The sequence below is a fragment of the Zeugodacus cucurbitae genome, chromosome 5 (assembly GCF_028554725.1).
Source record: "Zeugodacus cucurbitae isolate PBARC_wt_2022May chromosome 5, idZeuCucr1.2, whole genome shotgun sequence".
NCBI classification, from domain to species: Eukaryota; Metazoa; Arthropoda; class Insecta; order Diptera; family Tephritidae; genus Zeugodacus; species Zeugodacus cucurbitae.
Window position 1 is genome coordinate 62,717,684 of NC_071670.1, and position 15,044 is coordinate 62,732,727.

The following is a 15,044-nucleotide window of genomic DNA, read 5'->3' on the forward strand; positions in this document are numbered from 1 at the left end:
TTCCATCTTTAGTCTAAATCTAAATATAGATTGAATATAAAAAGAAATATAATAAGTCTGGTGATGCAATACTACTGGAGACTGAGTAAGAAACGGAGAATAAAATGCTACAACTAATTAATCTGAAACAAAAAAACTTATATATCATATCTACTCACCTTTCTCAGCAAAAGCTATTAACTTATAGCTTTTGACTCTAATACATTTGTAATGCAAATAAAAATTGTTAGAAATGAATATAAATAGTTTTGAATATAAATCATTTACCGCTAGTTCTTACGTAAATACAAAACAAAATTCAATTCAGGAAAAATTATAAGCACATAAGTTCATAGATGCATATACATATGTACACATATTATCTACACTAATAAACTTTTGTATACAAATTGTGCGCCAATTTGTTTTTATTTATTTTTCACTTTCACGAAATGCACTAAAATATTGCATTCAACTTACTCAAATGCATAAATGCAAAATAATGAAATTACGTCGTGAATACTTGTATAAAAGTTTCGGTTCACTCAAATTCAACCCCCCTTCATAATTGAAGGCATTCGGTGAAGACACATTTGAGACACATTGACCTTGAAACTTTGATCTCTTTATGCAGATAACCGTATTGAAAAGAAGTCATTAATTGTCAGTGGTCCCTTTTCAAACGTAAATGTAAATGTTAAATACTATTTATTCTAAAGGGCAAGGGAACTGTTTTGAAAACTAGAAAATTAAAATTTTTAGTACAAGCATAAAATTTTTCCACGAGAAACATATTTTTGAAAACAAATATTTTTTTTAAACTTATTGAGTTTTTTTATAAATATTTTATTAGGTTTTTATATTAAAAATAACTTTTTAAAAGAAAAAGATATTAAAATATATATATATTTTAAAGTTAATATTATATAAATGAGGTTATTTTTATAAACTTTATAATTTTCCAATTAAATAATTTTATAAAGCTTTCGGAAAAAATATTAAAAAAAATAAATATTAAAAGTTACCTAATATTATATTTTAATACAAAAAATACTTTAAGAAAATAAATTTATCATATAAGTGTAAAAAAATGTAAAACAAGTGAATGCCACGGTATGTGCTTCTTCTTCAACTTTACTCAGAATTAAAAAAAAAAATAATTAAGTTCAATCAAATAATATCAATATAGGCTATTTATAGTCCCTCAAGAAGTACCTTTCTAATGCCGCAACAATACAACAATATATAACAGAAATGCAAGAATCAATAATTAACGGAATATCTGCAAAAACAAAAACAAACAATCTTCTTACATTTTCCATTTTTCTCCAGCAGCAAATCAAGAAGACACTGCCCTCTTAATCCGCAAACGAAGGGCATTACCATCCTCCATTTCCTGACGCGGCCACGTCATTGGTGTTGCTGCTGTCTCGCTTCGCCTCATTGGCTATGTGCCGCAGCGCAGCATGCTAGCAGTTATGCTGCTCCTGCACTACTTAATGCCTAATCATGAGGCAAAATGAAAATTTTCCAGCTTGCACCATCTCCACGCGGTGGAGACCAAAAGCAAATAGAAAACAAATCGAGCAACAAAAACAACAAAGGCATAGCAGTTCAAACTAAATGAATATGTAAATATAGTTGAGTGCTTTGCATGTGTGTGCGCGTAGGCATTCTCGCATCTGCTGTGCCTCTGCTGCTGCAACTCCTCACAGCCTACCCAATCCCAGGAGCGCATACTCCACCGCGTGATGCCAACGCCAAAAAGTTAATCCTATTTTCTCTGACGCGCTCGTATTTCGCTCAGCGAGCCTATTAGCTCCAATGATGGCTGCTTCTCTGCCTCTCATACTCACTGATATTTATTATTTCCCCTTCCGTGTGCCAGCTTGCGAGCAACACAACCGATAACTGCTTCCTCTGCTTGCGAGAACAGCAGTTTATCTACAGTCTTCAGCACACAGAGAATCATCCTACCAACACAAGCACGAGCTAAAGCGTATGAGTGTGTGTTGGTTCGTAGATAATTCTGCTTTGTTTTGTTCGCTTTTTCCGGTTACTTGATTGCATACGCGAGCGCGCTCTCTTCACATAATTGTGTGTGTGTGTGTGTTGTTTGTGTAGTGTATTTGCTGTGGCTCTGCGCGCCAGCCAGATCCAAGCAGCCACCAGTCGCGCTCAACAGTTCAATTGGGGTTGGACGTCGGCAGCAGTCGACTCGGTCTGCGGTTGTTTGTTGTTATTGCTGTGTAGTGATGTTGTTGCTGCTATTCACACTACTCTCAATTGGGATTAGTTAGATTTGTTGGTGTGCTGCTGCTACTGCTGCTGAGAAAAAGAGCTGCTTCCCACTGTGGTTCTGCCGCTGCCGCAATTCAACCACCTCACCCATGCGCTCAGCTCAGCTTGCGTTGACTCGCATTTACAATTTTCTTTAAATACTACTCCGTGGATGGACTCTCGCAACAGTCGTCTTTCATCTGGCAAACGGTAAAGGAAGTATTGCTTGCGCACTCTGTGATACAACCGTCGGATGCACTTACGAACTTGTGAATTCAACGAACGAAATAAAATAAAGTGCAACAACAACAACTATAAAGTGATATATTAAAAAAGAAATATTTAACAAATTTTCGTTATAACCGTTTTACGTTTAGGTCGCACTGTTAAATACCAACAACAACAACATCAAATAAAAGATAAGCAGACATATTGCTTGCGTCTCCGGCCCATCTCTTGTGGTCGTGTGTAACGTGTCTTTTTGTTAGTTCAATCGTCTTGCAGCCAGTCTTCATTGCGTGCGCGACGCACTGCGCTGCCTGTGCTTTGCTCTACTCTGAACCGCAGCGCATTCTGCTGCTGCGCTGAGCTGCGTGTGCCAGCTGCGCGACTTCAATCAAACTCATCGTGAAGCGAATGTATCATTCCGTGTGCGCCCGTGAACGTGGTTACATCCATCGATCGAAATATCGGGTTTGCTCAACAGACAGCTTCAGCTACAGTCTTGAGTTCATAGTGGCATGTAATGTAAAGTGAAGTTGCCCAAATAAATGAAAGAAGTGAAGTGAACACATTGGAACTTTGATAAAACAAAAAATAAATTGGAAAACAATATTTATTAAGTGCTGTGGATGCTCACAAATAAATTATAAAATAATAAAATATAAATAAGACTACACATCATATTGTCCATAAAAATATATTAAGAAAATATATTTAAAAAAATTATTTAAAAAACATTTTTGTGTAAGCATAAAGTGTTCATCTGCAAATTGTGCGTCGCTGCTGCAATACTGAATTACTTTCAAACAAATACGAGAGTGCTCACTAAAAAACCAAATAAGTTTAACTAAAAATTATAAAAACAAGAACAACATTGTTAAATAAAAAATTAAGATTCAAAAAATATTGAATAAAAAAATTAATCTAACAAAAATATACAAACACAAAATTTTTTGAAAAATATAAGTGCAGTTGTGCAACGTAGTACCAAAGGATAACCAAACAGTTTTGCGCTTTTAAGACAGCTAAAAAATACAGCTAACTATTACTAAAGAAAAATAGTAATATAAACAAATTATTAACTGTGATTAAGCGCATTTTTAAGTGAAAACGAACAAAAATATTTTTTTATTGCACTTCAAACACACAAGCTGGAATAAAATCTGGAACGATATTTTTAAAGCTTAGCGAACAAAAAGGTAATTTAAGATTTATATTTTTTTTTTTAAATCAGTGTCATTTAATACTCTAGATAGATATTAAAAATATGATAAGAAATTTTATAAAATATATTTCTAAAAATAACGGTAAAATATTGAAATATCCAATATATCTTGGAAAAATGTTACGAACAAAACTAAAAAAAATATTTAAAATGTTGAAATTAACTCATTTGATAATCTGGTGTAATAAAAAAATTAGGAGAACTACAAGTTCCAATTACAAATTTGGGATCTTACTGGTGGTGTTTTTCAACGCTATCCTTTTAACATATTTTAAAATTTTTGTTTAACTATTAAAAACTGTTTTATGTATAAAAAATACTAAAAAAGTAAAATATTTATAACTCTTGAAGATATAAATTAGAAATAAATATACGTTTTTTTCTAAAATTACATATTTTTTTAATTAAATATACATCCATTTTGTTTAATATTTTATTATTATTAAATACGTTATTTATCGCCCAAAATTATATTTCAATTTTAAAATTAAAAATTCATTCAATTTCGAAATAAGCATAAAAAGAGTAGAAACGCATTTTACCAATTTAATAAAAGCTCTTGAAATCTTTTTGAAACCTTTTAGGGTTTAGAAAAGTAGACTCTTTTCCAAAGTATCTAGTTTAAAAGCTTATGAATATCCCTTTCTAATCAGTTCTGCATTCGTGCGATATTCCCGTATGAATTTTTCACACTAAAAAAATTTTTTTTGCAGTGAGAAAGAAACAGTTATTGTAATATTATCCTATAAATGAAACTCTACGACTAAATCCCAATAAATATACAAAATACTTTACGCTTGTCAAAGCGGCTTTGGCTATGTACTTGTTACAATAATAAAAACACAAAGATATATAAAGTATATATACATTTCTATTTACTGCAATCGAGTCCTCATACACAAATAAATTTGTAACCATCACACACCGCTAATATAGAGCAATAAGAATGCGATTTGTGCTTTATGACTTACTCATAAAATTGCATCCGCCCAGCGGCCATTGAGAGTTTATACCTGTATATAAGCTGTTATATATATACATCTTCATAATCGTGCTTACAGCGGGAAATCAATATACGTAATTAGTTCTAATCTAATTTATTTTACCTTGCACATGACTCAGCGCTCCACTTTTTGCGAACGGTAGTCATAATCTTAGCTAGGTGTATATGTACGTGTGTATGTTAATACCCAGTCATATGTAATAAGATAAGAATTTGCTTAGATATATGTATGTATGTAAATCGATAAATGCTTATCAGCGATATTGATGAGGCAAACAAAATATGTATTGCAGAACATGCTTTGGAGTAGCAAACATAACTAGATTAATGTATATATCTATACATACATATAGATATATAATGTAATTGTTGATGAGTCTGAATCATTTAAAATTCATTATAAATTAATAATTAATAGCTTAGAAAGCTAAATGATAAATATTTTTTTGTTTTTGGTTTTTCCGTCGGTAGAAGAGTTTAAATCTGTACACTTCTTCCTAATTGTAATAAATATTTTGTATGTAGTTCAAATTATTTTTTATTTATTATTTTAACTTTAATTAAAATATCAATTAAATTATTGGCAATTTAACTATCTGAACTTTAATTAACATATAGCTCCATACACACTTTCTTATAAATATCTAAAACTCTAAACGTTACCTGTAACTGCACATACATTCATCTAAATTGATTTCACATTTCATCCTATCAAAATTCCTTAATAAATTTTCTAATTGTTTATTTCTCCTCTATATCAATCGTACATGTCTGTATGTCAGCATAAATATACATATCTACAAACGCCACTACACATACACAAACATATGACACGAAAAATAGCCAACAAGATAACACTCATAGGCCGACAGCAGCTCGCTCTCTCTTGTCTAATCACAAGTAACATATGTATGTATGTAAACATGAAATAGCTGGTACCCGATCGAATTCGTCGCATTCGTAGATTTCAAACTTGATATTGTATTTATTTTATTTGTTGCTACACACACTCGTGTATCTGCTGCTAGCATGTGTGTTTGTTTGTATGCAAGCAAGAAATATAAAACGAAGAAGTCGCAGAAGACATTACCGTTGCGACGGCTGTCGATGATGGCCAATGGCTACACAGCCGCAACGATTCGAATATTCGTTTGTGTTGTTTGTTTGTTTTAACGATGGTTGTTAGAGGGCTTATTGTGACATATTTTTTTGTACATATGTATGCATGTATGTATGTATGTTCATAGATGTTGACATGTGTATTACAGTGGGTACTTTTTATAGTGTGTATGGTTGTAATATATATTGTATATGAATTTACATAGGTATTTACATATGTTTGTTTAAATATATATTTTCTACACATAAAACCGTTATTTGCGGTATATTATAAATTTTAAACAATATTTTTTCTGAAGGAAGAGACTTTTTTTACGAAAAAATCCCCTAAGCATAAGTAACAAAGTAAAATAATCTTTTTTATTTATTTACCGTTAAAATTTTAATTTTTATGTAAATAATTTTTTTGTTGAAATCTGCACTCTATAAATGAGAAAATACATTTTTTAAGTAAGATTGTTTCTTTCTCTTATTTACCATTATCATTGCCGATTAAAAAGAAATATTTTGTGGTTTTTGTATTTACCGTTATACTTTTTATTTTTATATAAACAATTTTTTACTGAAATCTGCACGCTATAAATGAGAATATAAATTTTTTAAGTAAAATTGTTTCTTTCTGGTATTTACCGTTATAATTTCAATTTTAATATAAATATTTTTCCCTTAAATTCTACACTTTATTAATCTGAAATTTGCATTAAAATATATTTAATAATAACTCTAAAAATAAAACAGCAAGCGCTCTTTCACTGCAGAATCCGGACGCCAAAAGCGTGACATACATATAAATTTTTGTGGTCATATTGAAAGGCGATAAGGTTAACATATATTTTCTTAATGCCAAAATTACATAATGGCAAAACCTACTTATATACATACATATTTACAATTTCACCACTTTGTTAGCGCACACTTGTCTCCACATTTTAGATATATTTTCATCTCAACGCATACAGATCGAAGAAACTAATCACGTTACCGTTTTATTTCTGCTCTCATTTCAGATTTATTTCAGACTCGTCTCGCATATATCACAGTTTCGCAGAAATATAAATATATATATATAATAAATATATATGCATCAAATATATTTATTTGAACAACAAAACTGCAACAACGAGCCAACCAACCAACGAACGGCACGCGCCTGCATATAAACGCACACACACACACATACATACATATACATAACGTAACGTAATTCTATCGAATAAGAACAACGAAATGCTCGCCACAGCAGCCGCTAGCACACAATCCGCACTGGATGCCATACAAACGAACGTCACAAAGATGGAACGACGTGATTCGACAACATCGGAATCATCGTTGGAACACTTGGATTTGGGACGTACACCGAAGAAGCTAAGCTCACACTCATCGGCCACATCGACGCCGCATACAAACACCAACAGCACCAGCAACAACACAAACAACAACAACAGAATTAACAGCAATGATGTGCTTACAAAAGTTGCCACCACCGCTGTGAGTGGTGCCACCACAACATTACTGCCACATCACCAGCACGGCCACATCAACGACTCCGATGAGGCGAATGATTATGACGATGACGATGAGGAGTCGCCAGATGACGAACAGTGCGGCAACAAACTGAATGCACTCAATTCGCGATCACAGCGTCATCACAAGCGTCGCAGCACAGCGCCACGTCTAGACAAACGCACCAGCGTACATTTGGAATTCAATGCGGACGATCCGAATTCGCTGCGCAAGAAGTTCCGTTTCAATCGCAGCCACTCGGCCTCCGAACAAATGTCCAATAATAATGAGTCTGGTTTTGTGGACGCCAGCTGTAGTAGTCATTACCTAAATGCGTCGGCTGTGTCTTTGGCGGCAGCAGCAGCAGTGGCTGCAGCGGCGGCAACGACGACGACACCATCAACCACAGCAAAGGCAATTAGCATGACGCCGGCACTGCATAACTCATCGGCGTCGGTATCAGGCTCGGGTTCGGTCTCGGCGACAGGTTCGCACAGTTCGTCGTCGGCTGCGTCCTCGCCGCGTGGCTGCGGTGCCGGTTTGGCTGCTTCCTCCGCCTCGGTATCCAGTCCCGAATCGGGTATTTGCGATAGAGATCGTGAGGACATGAAGTTCGTATGTACTATCTGCGATGTGGTGTCGGCGACCCGTCACGAATTCACGAATCATATACGCTGTCACAATTACGCCTCCGGAGATACGGAGAACTACACATGTGCTATTTGCTCCAAGGTAAGTGGAGTTTTGGGGGTGTAATAGTTATAAGAAAGAAAGGGAAAAGTGGTGGAAGCAGAGCAGGGAATAGTCTCATGAATGATTCTTTACAAGTTTTTCTAAAGAAGACAGAACTAAAAGGAGGTTTGGGGGTTCCTTTACTTACTGAAGAGTCTACAACAGTCTCTTCTACATTTTCAAAATTCGAAAATTTATGAAACAGTTGAGAATTCTATCCAACTCGAATGGAACGAATTTCAAGTAGATCACGCGTCTTATTTGCCATAAGGCATTATTTCTGGTGGTTCCAACATAATTTCTATTGCAACCATTTTACCAATTAAACAATTATTTAAATTTCTTTTCTATCATTTCTCTTCCTCTCTGCGCTCTGCGTTACAGGTGCTCTCCTCGGCCTCCTCACTTGATCGGCATGTGTTGGTGCACACAGGCGAACGACCATTCAATTGCAAATATTGTCACCTCACCTTCACCACCAACGGCAACATGCATCGGCACATGCGCACACACAAACAGCATCAGCACAATCATCATCATCGCCGCAACTCGAATGGAACCAAACAAAGCAGTCATAGTCACAACAACAACAACAATACAGCAAGTATGCTCACAAGCAGTGGCGGAACCGACGCTTTCGCCTCAGCCACCAACACTTATGCGCAATTAAGTAATGGCTTGTTGATTGGTGAAGGTGGTGTCAAAACATCAACAGCATCTGCCGAGGCATTAGCCACTGCTGCCACCACTGTGCCAACAGCCAACGGTGTAGGTGTTAATGGTAAACGCTTACACAGTAGCGGCGTAGAAAGTTGCGAAAGTGATGGCGGTTGCTCAACAGACTCCTCATCAAGTGCCATCAGCCATAGCTCAAATAATAATCAACGCAACAACAAAAACAATGACAACGACAATATCAACAACAATGCCACAAATAATTACAACAACAATATGAACGCGAAGCGTAATCGTTTAGGTAATTTTAAGCGAAAGAGCAGTGAACAACATGACGAAGCGGATGGCGACGCCGACGAGCTGGCAGCGGCGAAGCGACGCATGAAGACCACCATAAACAACAATATAATCGGCGAGGATGTGGATGAAGTTGATGCGCGCATCGGCGGTCACAATAATGACGCTGGCGCAATGGTAACGACAAAAACCAGCGCATCCTCTTCCGCATCGGTCATGTCGGCGGATGACCACGATGTTGACGATGATGAGGACGTCGAGCAGAAGCCATACTTCGCCTGCCCCGTCTGTCCGGTCTGCAATGCGGGCGACTTTGCCGACACACACGCGCTGGACAATCATTTGGACAGCGAGCACGCCGATATACCCGCGAAGTGCCGTCATTGCGAGGTCGTCTTTCGTACACACCGCCAGCTGAGCTTGCATCCGTGCACGCAGCGCTTGCTCGGCAGTCGTCAAATGCCGTTGGTGGAGTGTGTGAAGTGTGGTCAGAGCTTTGAAAATGGCGACGCTTTGGAGCTGCATGCACGCGACTGCGATACCAACGAGCTGCGCCATGCGCGGCGTAGTCGCAGTCTAAGCGACAGTTTTGCACCGGCGCATTTGACGGAAGCCGAAATTGAGGATAAAACCAACCAAATACGCAATAACTTCTTGCGTCAGTTGTATCTGCAGAGTCAGAAGCCACTCTGCGCGCAGAGTTTGATGTCGCTACCCTCGCCGCAGCATTCCACACACGATGAAGTGGATTCGCTGAACGTGAGCAATACCGATATCAAAGTCGAGGCAGCAGACGCAGAGCCAGCAGATCAATTAACAAGTAATTTGCTGTCACAACAGTCACATGACTCGAAAGATCTTGCAGACATACAGTCGATACTCAATATGACTTCGTCGTCATCAACATCAAATTTTCTGAAGAACTTCGAACAATCGGTGAACACACCATCCAGCAATTATAGTTTGGATAAAGACGAGGAGGAGGCGCAAGATGCCTTCACATCCGAGTTTCGTAAAATGAAATTGCGCGGTGAGTTTCCTTGCAAGCTCTGCACAGCGGTCTTTCCGAACTTGCGTGCACTCAAAGGACACAATCGTGTGCATTTGAGCGCAGTTGGACCAGCTGGTCCATTCCGTTGCAACATGTGCCCTTATTCCATATGCGATAAGGCTGCGCTGGTGCGTCACATGCGTACACACAATGGCGATCGGCCCTATGAATGTGCCGAGTGCAATTATGCCTTCACCACGAAGGCCAATTGTGAACGCCATTTACGTAATAGACATGCGAAGACTACACGCGACGAGGTCAAACGTGCCATCATATATCATCCATCCGAGGACTCAACTTGCGATGATCCCGCGAAGAAGCTGCATATGTTCTCATCGCCCGATTTCGATGACGATATGGAGTTGCAGTATCAGCAGCATCATCCCAAAGATCGTTCAACTCCCGTGTCACATCTTAAAGAAATCTTAACCGCCGAAAGTCCTGCTGCCAAACCCTTAAAGATACAAGTTAAGAGTTTAGAGCAATTGTTGGACAAATCAACCGGTTCGGTTGGTAGCTACAATGACTCCTTCGAAGAACGCACAGCAGCGTCGTCCAACGAGACAGCACCTATCGATTTGAGCATGGATGTTTTGGATCTTAGCAAGAAACCTACAGCTAAGCCAGTCGAGAAGGAGACGATTACTGCGTCTGCGCCGCAAGTAACGGAAAATGTTATTGATCCGGAGAAGAAGCTTGATTTATTCTCTTACGTGAAGGAGAATTTAAATATGCCAAAAATGCTGGAACTCTGGAGTTTGTCCACGCAACTCCCGTTCATGCCCGACTTTGGACCACTTATGAGCCAAATGTTTGGCGGCAACCCTGCTGCTATTCCATTTCTACCACCTGGTTTGGACTTGAATAAAGCAGGTATGCAAGCACCGCCAAACATGACACCACCAATGTTACCGAATTTGAACTCGCTCATGGCAGACAAGCTAAACACACATCCCCATAGCACACCAGATGTCAATCTGATGAATCAAATGTTGCCCACGTCAATGATGACGCCACCTCCACCGAATAGCGGCATGAATATGGCGCGTCATTCGCACATTCCACCAACGGTATTGCCAGGTGGCCCAGTCAAGATGGTGATCAAGAACGGCGTACTCATGCCGAAGCAGAAGCAGCGTCGTTACCGCACCGAACGCCCCTTCGCCTGCGAGCATTGCTCCGCACGCTTTACACTCCGCTCAAATATGGAGCGTCATGTCAAGCAACAACACCCACAGTACTACGCACAACGTCACCGCACCGGTCACCACAGCATGCGCGGACGCGGCGCCAGCAGCGCAACGGCCATGAACAGCATCTCACATTTGCAGGCGGCAATTGCGCAAGCGCACACCGCCAATCAGGTACAAGGGAATGGTCTCGGTGCTTCACCCATATCGGAGCAGGTTAAGTATGCTATATTGGCGCAGCAGCTGAAGGCACACAAGGACACCGACTTGCTGCAACAAGCGCTAGCGCACGGCTCAAGTAGCATCGCCAATAGCCATCATATGTTGTTGAATGCTGCCGGCGCTGCACTCGGACCACTGGGCCCTCCTAATGCGCTCCAGTTTCCATTCAGTCAATTGGGTCAGTCCACGAACATTAACGGCACCGCTGAAGATGATGAGCCCAAATTGATTATTGACGAGGATGACGAAGATGATGATGTCGAGGAGATACTTGACGACAATGAAGAAGACGAAGAGTTGCAGTTGTCAAATGAACACTACGACAATATGCGCAAATTTCAAACGCCAGCACCCGTTGTGGAGGAAGTGAAGACTGCACCTTCAACCGCCAGTGAGTCGAACAATGAGACCGCCAAAAAGGTTGCCGAAACCATACTGGAACAGGCGAAGAAAACTGGTCAGAAGCCAAATCAAACCACTAGCAAGTCCAACCCCAACTTTGCCGCCAAGCCCACAACAACTAAAACCGTTGCAACAGCTACCACACCGGCAGCTCCAGCGGCGCCTGTCACGCCAGCCAACACAATGAAAGCCATGATCGCACGAGCCGAGTCCGTGGGCAAGTTTCTGAAAGAGGTGGCCAGTTCACCCTTCAAAGATGAATCGCAAGATCTGGTGCCGGTTGCCAAACTGGTAGACAATGCTACCAGCAATGCCGTTTCATTCAACAATTATTTCCGTCCCAGCGATGTAGCCAATCATATGGAACAAAGTGACGAAGAGGGACTGGTGGCCTCCGGCAGCGCCAGTGAAAGTAATCACTCTGGCACCGAAGACGTCGCTGCACCGGCCGAGCCGAAAAAGAAATCAGCCTATAGTCTGGCGCCAAACCGTGTCTCATGCCCCTACTGCCAACGCATGTTCCCCTGGTCCAGCTCGCTGCGACGCCACATACTAACGCACACCGGCCAAAAACCCTTCAAGTGTTCGCACTGTCCACTGCTCTTCACCACAAAAAGCAATTGTGATCGACATTTGTTGCGCAAGCATGGCGACGTTGAGTCCGCGGTGTCGGTCTATGTGCCAACCGAAGATGTCAGCGAGCCGATACCGGTGCCAAAATCAGTGGAGGAGATCGAACAACAGCAACGGCAACGCGAAGAAGAGGAGCGCAAACGCAAAGCTGAAGAGGCGAAATTGGAGCGTGAACGCCGTGAGAAGGAGCAGCGCTTACAGCAGGAGAAGGAACAACAAAATAAACTCTTAAAACAATTGGCTGTCGCACAACTGCAACAACAGCTCAATGTCTCAATGAGCGCCGCCGCCGCAAACGCGAACAGCAGCGCCGAGGCTGATGCACGCGCCAAAGAGAATCTCTCACAGCTCAACGCCGATTTGCCATACAAGTGTCATTTATGTGAAAACTCTTTCGCCGAGCGCTTCAACTGCCTGGAGCACATCAAGAAGCAACATGCGCCCGAATTCACCTTACTGCTAAGCAAGGGTGCCATCGTCAGCGATGCCGAAGCCAACCAGACACAACTGCTCGAAGAGGAGGAACGACGTGTGGGCGAAGAAGCGAATAACTTTGCGCTACTGCCAAAACTACCGGCCTACACAAACAGAAAAGTGATTTGCGCCTTCTGCGTGCGTCGCTTCTGGTCCACCGAAGACTTGCGCCGACACATGCGCACACATTCTGGTGAGCGGCCCTTTCAGTGCGAGATCTGCCTGCGCAAATTCACGCTGAAGCACAGCATGTTGCGACACATGAAGAAGCACACAAGTCGCGGACAAAATGGCGTCGGCGGTGGTGATGGCACCTGCGCATTGGGTAACAGTGGCTCGGACTTCTCGGATGACGAACAAATGCCAACACCAACTTCCACTTCGACGGATACCTCATCCAACGCGACTACAGCAACTACGACAACTTCGGCGCCCACAGCGACAGCTGCCGCGCAGCGTACCAACAAAATACAGGAGCTGCTGAGCAAAACCAACGAATGGCGCAGCTCAAACTTGGCTGGCGAACAAAAGGAGAATATCGGCGAAGAACAACCGAATGGGCTGCACAGCGATTTGATTGGGAATCTGTTGGGCATCAGCGATCAAGGTATACTCAATAAATTACTCTCATCTCCCGATGAAGCGGCCAAACTGTTGGGTGTGGAGAAGTAAGGCGCTATGGGTGGGACTGCTTCAGTGCAGTCGGGTTTATGGTAACATTTTCGGTTGCAAGTCAGCTGTAGCTGAGCCAACGCACGGCATTCGCTACGCTCGACTTGATCTAGTCAAAACGGTTAAACAAAATATTACAAAAAGGATGTGTATATTTTTCTTTGTAAAAAAGGAAGTCGGCTATAAACTTGGAGCCGTTAAGCAGCAAGGCAGGCAGCCTGGAAAAAGGATGTATTATTGTATTTTTCAGTAAAAGAAAAAAATTCATATAAATTTATGAAAATTATCTTCTAAAGATCTTCTGCCAGCTGTCATAAGTGGCGCTTAAAATTATTTTCTTACAAAAATGCTTGCAGAACTCGCTGCAAAGCATTTTTATTTGGAAAATATTAACGGCGCAACTACTAACGGTCAACTGGGATACGATCTTTGCCTGCAAACTACTACTGACGCTCGTAAAATTAACTGAAAAAAAATATTTATTAAATATTTTATTAAAATACAACAACGAAAATAATTATACTGCTCTGATATTCAAAGCAAATCCAACTGATTTCTATGTACTATATAATTAAATAGCAACTGCTTACAATATATACGCCACCACTGTTGCTACTAGTGAAACAAAACAAAAATATATAAGCACTGTTAGCTTTTAAGCATTATAATATAATATTTTAAAATATTAAATTTAATTATTTTATCAAATAACCCCACAAAATATATACCAAAGCTTTTCTACATAATAACATTGTAAAATATTATTCATAAAAACGAAAGCAGACATTATTTTTGCACTTACATAGTACATATACATATATACATACATCTATGTAAGTCATTAATTGTCTCAATTAATTGTAATTTTACACATTTTCATAGACTTTTGCCTAATTTTGAGGTTATGCTTGACAAAACAAAAGACTTAAATCTAAAGTATAGCATAGTTAAATACTTAAAATACATATAAACATATATTTAAGCAACGAATAACTGTAAAATGCCTTCAATACAATTGACATGTACTTAATATAATACTAAATTAAATGAATATATTATTAATTAATATAAATATAATTACTTTTTTTGTTTTTAATTATGACGAAACACTTGAATTACAATTTTGTATATTTGGGTGTGGCCTTCAAACCGCAAAGTGGCTTATAAAATAGTAGTATAGTAAACAAAAAAAAAAAAAGCAAAAACAAAAACACAAACTTAAAGTACTTAAACTAATGTTAATTAAAAGGCAATTAGCGCGCGCTAATGCTGCATGGAATGCTCTAAGGATCAATTACAATTAATATTAAATGTCGCTTTGTAGTTGTTAGTGTTAATAATATTGATGTTTTACTTTCGTTGCGA

General features: G+C 39.5%; 2 protein-coding genes across 2 annotated transcripts in view; both read left to right on the top strand.

The window, feature by feature from the left end:
• The window catches only part of LOC105208857 (rhophilin-2-A), a 273,352-nt gene that overhangs the window by 91,738 nt on the left and 166,570 nt on the right, over positions 1-15,044 (top strand). The window lies entirely within an intron of this gene.
• LOC105208869 (uncharacterized) lies at positions 2,803-14,890 on the top strand. The gene is given in 4 exon segments (XM_029038099.2): positions 2,803-3,680; positions 6,836-8,063; positions 8,448-13,640; positions 13,642-14,890. Coding segments are annotated over 3 exon segments (6,492 nt in total). The 5' UTR covers positions 2,803-3,680; positions 6,836-7,055; the 3' UTR covers positions 13,933-14,890.